We start from the raw sequence: 6,000 nt of genomic DNA on the forward strand, positions 1-6,000 counted from the left end.
CAATAATTGATATACTGAACTTTTCAGGCACTAACCGGTGTTGTTTAGAGGCAGATCCAGAAACGTTTTTGCACTCGACACTTGTTTCTATTGCCCAGACCTTGGTCTCTCTCATTCTGTTGGCCTCACTCGTGCGAGTGATTTTCACAAAGTGGAGATTTAGCAGCGGGAGCCTTTTCGCCCCAGAGTTCAAACCCCAAATTTAAACCTCAAAATTGGCCACACTCGCACTGACCAAGGCAACCAGCAGAGTCGTGCAGCACCACTGGCTCAGCACTGAGACGGAGACGTAAAGGCTGTGGGTTCACGTCCCCAGAAAGCAACCGCTTTTAATGACCATGTTTTCAGCCCGTCTGCTGCCAAGCTATTTTAGATTAAGGAGCTTGTTGAATGATTACATCAAATACGGTAAGAGGTTCAAACTCCGCAAAGTTACCATGTAGGATGCCGTAATAAAATCCCACATGAGCAGGGACGATGGCTAAGTAGTGGGGGACTTTGACTGCGATCATTATATAAGAGAAACCAAAATCAATCAGTTCAGCTTTATAACGTTCATAGTGAGTGACTTAATACTCTGCAGCGAATCGCTACTTCTGCTGTAAAAGAACTCACTGAATAATCAAATGCTTTTGTTCAAAATGTTCTGATAAGGACACTGCTCTTAAGGTTTCCAGTTTGCATCTGATTTTAGTTCACAACATTAACTGCCTTGGACAAGTACAAATGATGGTCTTTTGTGCCAAGTTTGCTATATTCCCAAATGGGCGATGTTCCTAAATTGTTATAAATGGACCACTGGCCCTTGGGAATATTTAGCCAAATCTGCCATTTGTCTGCTTCAATAGCATCCGAACATAGGCTCAGACCAGCCTATAAATCCAGGCATGCTCAAGCAACAATAGAATTTCTCATCTTGGCACTATTTATCTTGGCACTGTTCTAACAAATGTCTGGATAGAGGGGCCTTTCAAAGAGTGAAGGAACCTGGTATGGACTGAGGCATGCAAGTAATGGCCAAACCACATGCGTACCCCATCAGGACTTCTCTAGAAATCTAGTATTGTCTCTACAGCCTCTTAATGCTGTTATTTATATTAGGTTTCCAACAGGAAAGTACAAGTGTGGAAAAAAAGACTGAATGGATTGTAACTGATATCTGTTCCCAGTTTGTGTGCTGCTTGTGCACGTTACTACCACCACTACTGCGACTCTACTTAGCAGTCCCCCGGAAGGCTTGGGAAGCATAATGATGGACTGTGACTGATGCCTGCTACTGCTGCTCTTGGGATACATAAGCGGTTGTGGCTGATGGCCGTACGTACCACGTGTGTCTGCTGCTGCCCCTGCTGCTGGAGCCCGGCGCTGACAATGCGCTCCCAGAGGCGGGTGGGCACGTTGGAGGTGTGGCAGGAGCACGTGATGGCAGAGGAGTGCAGCGGTGCCAGGTACGGCGAGGGGACCGTGGGCCAGCCGGGGGTCAAAAGGTCAATCACCACCAGCTCCTCCTCCAGCAGGACGACCACGGCCGTGGGGTCATCGAACTCTGGAAGGGCAGAAATGTAAGAACACACAAGCACACATTCAAAAACACTGAAACAAAAAAGGCAGACTTGGGCATAGAGAGAAAATTAATTTCCCCATGGGGATCAATAAAGTTCCTCTGCTCTACTAACATGCATTTATGAACAGTAGAGGGATCCGTAGAGACAGGAAATGAGAAGCTGACGAGTGTGCATGCAAAGAGCACACATGATTAAAACCACATCCGTCTCCTTATCTGAAAGAGAGAAAACCACCCTCACGCTTGTCTGCTCTGCTGATGTGATTAAGGACACTGCGTTCAGTTTCATGTACAGTAGTGTGCAAACACTATCGCTACACCGGCATGCCATCCCTCCTACTTTGAAGGCTCTTTGACACTGCTCAGATCCATGAGATAAAAGGAAATGCATGAACCCTTGTGTAGATGTGTGACATTTAATGGTCTTCTGTTACTAGATGCAGTAAATGAAACATCCTACTGTATTTGCCACAGAATTTATTTTTGGAGGTTTACAATTCAAATTCATATAGCATTTAAATAGTAAATATAGCATTCGTTCATAATTTGAAAATCCTCATTCTTCCAGGTCATGATATTCAGATATGGTGGACATGGTGCAAGACAACGTAGCCCCTAAATGCACGTCATACCTCCAGTGGCACGGTGGAATAGTCATTGAAAAAATAACAACAACAATACTACAATACTATGACATAACACAGGGCCTTTAGTAATACATTACGACTTGGTCATTGCCATGATGGCAAATTTATAACGCTGTGTCTTAACAGGTTCATTTCTTTTTGTATATTAGTTATATACTATTGTCTCTTAAGTACTCTACTACTTCAGACCTTTCTGTGGATCTATGCAGTGGATGGTGAAGAAGTCGATGACTCGTGAGGTGAAGTCGAGGGTGACGTGCGTGCTGTCCTGCAGGATGGTCAGACAGTGGCGGTCTCCGTAGCTGGCACGGGGCATGCCGCCGCTGAACAGCACTAGAGGAGCCCTGTGGACGCAGGAAAACAAGACATCATTATTATATTGCACTTAGCTGACGCTTTCATTTATTCAAAGCGATTTACAGTTATTATTTTTCAGGGTATTGTTGGTTACAGTCCCTGGAGCAATGTGGGGTTAGGTGCCTTGCTCAAGGGCACTTCAGCCATGGATGGAGATGTAGGGAGAGGTCAGGGGGAACCTGCAACCCCTAGATTGATAGACCAACTCTCTAACCACTAGGCCACGGCTGTCCGTGTTCATCATAAACACACAGTGGTTTGTATAGAAGCAGGACATTTACATGCTTCTTTTCCCCTCCTGCTTTTGCATCACAAACTGAGAGTTTATGGAAATGCAGAGTTTTGAACCCCCACACCACCCCCGCAACTTCGACCCCCCACCCCCCAAATGTTTTGCTACAAACCCAGATTCCGTTGTTCTCCAGAGGATCTTGTTCACAGCTTTGCAGGGGAATGGACCTGAGGGCAAAGGAAAAAAGAGAAAACCATGTTTCCTGCTCTCTCTGTTTAAAGAAGAAAACAGAACCCAAAACACATCCCTTCAGACAAAGCTCAAGGCTCTGGCAGACACCGCTCCATGCTACTGCAGAACGGTGGTGATTAAACAGCTAAAATCTGTGTGGACTGGTGCACCTCCAGTCTTTTATAAACATCCCATCAGCTAATTGTTAAAAGGCTGTTTAAGCTTAATTTGGAATTTTATAAGTCTGGGCGCACAATATTCACAGTGTTTTTTCCCACTACCAAACGAGACATTAGGTCTGTTGTGTTCTTTAAGAGGCATGCTTCCTGTCTCTCAGCAAGCTGAAACACTTCAAATAAGGCTCGAGAACAATTACTATAAAAATACCTTTGGGAGACAGAGTGGTCACAACAGTTGTTTACAAAAAAACCCCACAAAAAGTCTGCCGAGCTGTATTACTCAAATATTACATCAGATTCAAAAGGTCAAGTGCAGTAAATTCTTAAATTTTCAGAGTCAAAGAGACAGAAACATTTTGTTTTTTTGTTTTTTTTGTCACAGACATTGAGATAGCATTAATATACCGTATACTGCTGTGGTAATGCAGCAGGCTAATACAACAAAGAAAATGATACAGAAATGAAAGAGGAAAAGGAAGAACAAAAACATGAAAGAAAAGGAATGAAAGGGGGGTATAGAGGAGGGGAGTGCGGTGGCCCTCACCGTAGGGTATGGTGGCGGTGGCTGGCTGAGTGGTGCAGGGGGCGTCGCTGCTCACGGGCCACACCATGTAGCCCCCGTCACTATGGGAACTGACAAACGTGCTGGCGCTCCGTTCCCACACCAAGCTCTCCAGCTGCTAAAGAGGCCCACACAAGACAAACAGCCGTTAGCAACACATCTGCGCACGCATGCACATACACATACACACACAACCCCCCAATTCATGCACAGCCTGTGATGAAAAGAAAAATGTCTGGTCACTTGACAAGACAAACCAGGCAAACACAAAACACACACACGACAAACACACACACACAAGACAAACACACACACACACACGCACAAGACACACACACACACACACACACACAAGACACACACACACACACAAGACACACACACACACACAAGACACACACACACACACAAGACACACAAGACACACAAGACACACACACACACACACACACACACACACACACACACACACACACACACAAGACACACACACACACACACACACACACACACACACACACACACACACACACACACACACACACACACACACACGACACACACACACACACCCACCCCAACTCATGCGTAGCTGGTGACGGAGAAGGCCTGGCCTCTGACAGGACAGACCTTTTCATTTTGGCCAGATTGACAGCAGCAACCTTTAGCCGTCCCTTGTCTTGCAGAGCTAGCGCCGAGGGGGCCAACCAATAGGCTACGTATACAAAAGCCTCTTCAAAAAGCGCTCGTATTCATCATGTTGACGAAATACAAGAAGCAAAGAGCACCGCACATAAATTTGAACTTTAATGCCTTTTATCTTAGAGGGGCTTTGGAGGAAGAAGGAACTCATTTCTGCTTAAGTTAAGTCTTCAGTCTCCTGGGAGAAGAGAACTTGTAATGCAAGAAGACAGTATAAGGCCACTGTTGAGGGAGGGAACTCATTTCCATTCAAAAGAAGAAAAAAATATTTTACTTCCTTTGGCTGTCTACTAAAAACATGAAAGTGTGTGTGTGCGCTCGCTGCCAGTGCTTGGGAGGGTGGTATACTGTATGCAGTACAGGATGGTGAGGGTTGTGGTTTCCCCAAGAGACACTGCGAAGTGGAGCAAGAGCAAGTGCTGAATCTGAAATGCTCACTCATCAACTATTCCCACCCTCACGTCCTATAGTGTACATTACAGTGAAACGTGAACATGGAGTGAATATGTAGGACATAACCACCACGATCACACCAGACACATTCCCACAATCACACTGATGCAAGTGTTTAAACGTGTATCGTGATGCCGAAGTGGCACCATGCCAATGAGTTTGATTTTGTGTGGGGTGAAACTAAAGACAAATTTGTACTTGTGGACATTGAAGTATTCATATTTTCCAAACAGGCTTGAACTTGGACAGGCTTGGATGTAAAAGTTCAGCAGTGATGTGGAGCGTTAATATCAGCAGTAACAGTAGAGAAAACCAAGGGCTGTGAGGGAGATCACAAATCAGATGATGACTTGCAAATTGAAGCAAAGACAAGACACCCACCCACCCGCGCACGCACGCACCCACCCGCGCACGCACGCACCTTCACCCATCCCACGCACAAAGGCACGCACCCACCCACCTACAGACTCTCTCAGGGCCCACCTGTTTTCCCAGGAAGACGTTGTCGGCGTGCCGCGTGTCCATGTCCCACAGCAGCACCAGGCCCCTGCTGTAGCCAATCAGGATCTTGTCCTGCAGGCGAGGATGCTCCTGCAGGGACTCCACGGGGCCCAGCGACTTCCCGTGTTTGTAGTCCTCCGGAACGCTGCGGGGGGCACACACACGCACGCACGCACACACACACACACACACACACACACACACACACAGACACACACACACACACACACACACACACACACACAGACACACACAGACACACACAGACACAGGGAACAGGAACGTGGTCACTAGTACTGACAGGGATGGCTGAGATGAGGGATGATGTGGAGGATACGGATTTGGGAAATTGAAAACAAACAAGTAAGTTTGGGGGGGTTGAAGCAACAAAGTAAGCTCAGGGCTGAAACAACAAACGAGTAAGCTCAGGGCTGAAACAATAGCACAAAGTAACACTCAAAAGTGCCACACTGAGGGCGAACTTAAACCACCCACCCACATCAGCATACAGGGAAGACAGCTGCAATGGGCTATTGTCCAGGGCAGTGTTTCTTAACTGGTGGGTCAGGACC

At 46.4% G+C, this 6,000-nt stretch overlaps 1 protein-coding gene across 3 annotated transcripts in view; it reads right to left on the minus strand.

Annotated features, from left to right (window-relative positions):
- llgl1 (LLGL scribble cell polarity complex component 1) overlaps positions 1–6,000 on the minus strand; it is a 65,671-nt gene that overhangs the window by 24,079 nt on the left and 35,592 nt on the right. For 2 of the 3 annotated variants that reach the window (XM_063186717.1, XM_063186701.1), the window contains exons 6-10: positions 5,411–5,573; positions 3,755–3,890; positions 2,973–3,027; positions 2,401–2,555; positions 1,326–1,546 (exon numbers count right to left, since the gene is read on the minus strand). In XM_063186717.1, coding sequence (XP_063042787.1) covers positions 1,326–1,546; positions 2,401–2,555; positions 2,973–3,027; positions 3,755–3,890; positions 5,411–5,573 — 730 coding nt within the window. The remainder of the gene's footprint in view (positions 1–1,325; positions 1,547–2,400; positions 2,556–2,972; positions 3,028–3,754; positions 3,891–5,410; positions 5,574–6,000) is intronic. The other variant, XM_063186708.1, reaches the window with a different exon arrangement.

Source organism: Engraulis encrasicolus, chromosome 2, assembly GCF_034702125.1.
Source record: "Engraulis encrasicolus isolate BLACKSEA-1 chromosome 2, IST_EnEncr_1.0, whole genome shotgun sequence".
In the NCBI taxonomy this organism is placed as follows: Eukaryota; Metazoa; Chordata; class Actinopteri; order Clupeiformes; family Engraulidae; genus Engraulis; species Engraulis encrasicolus.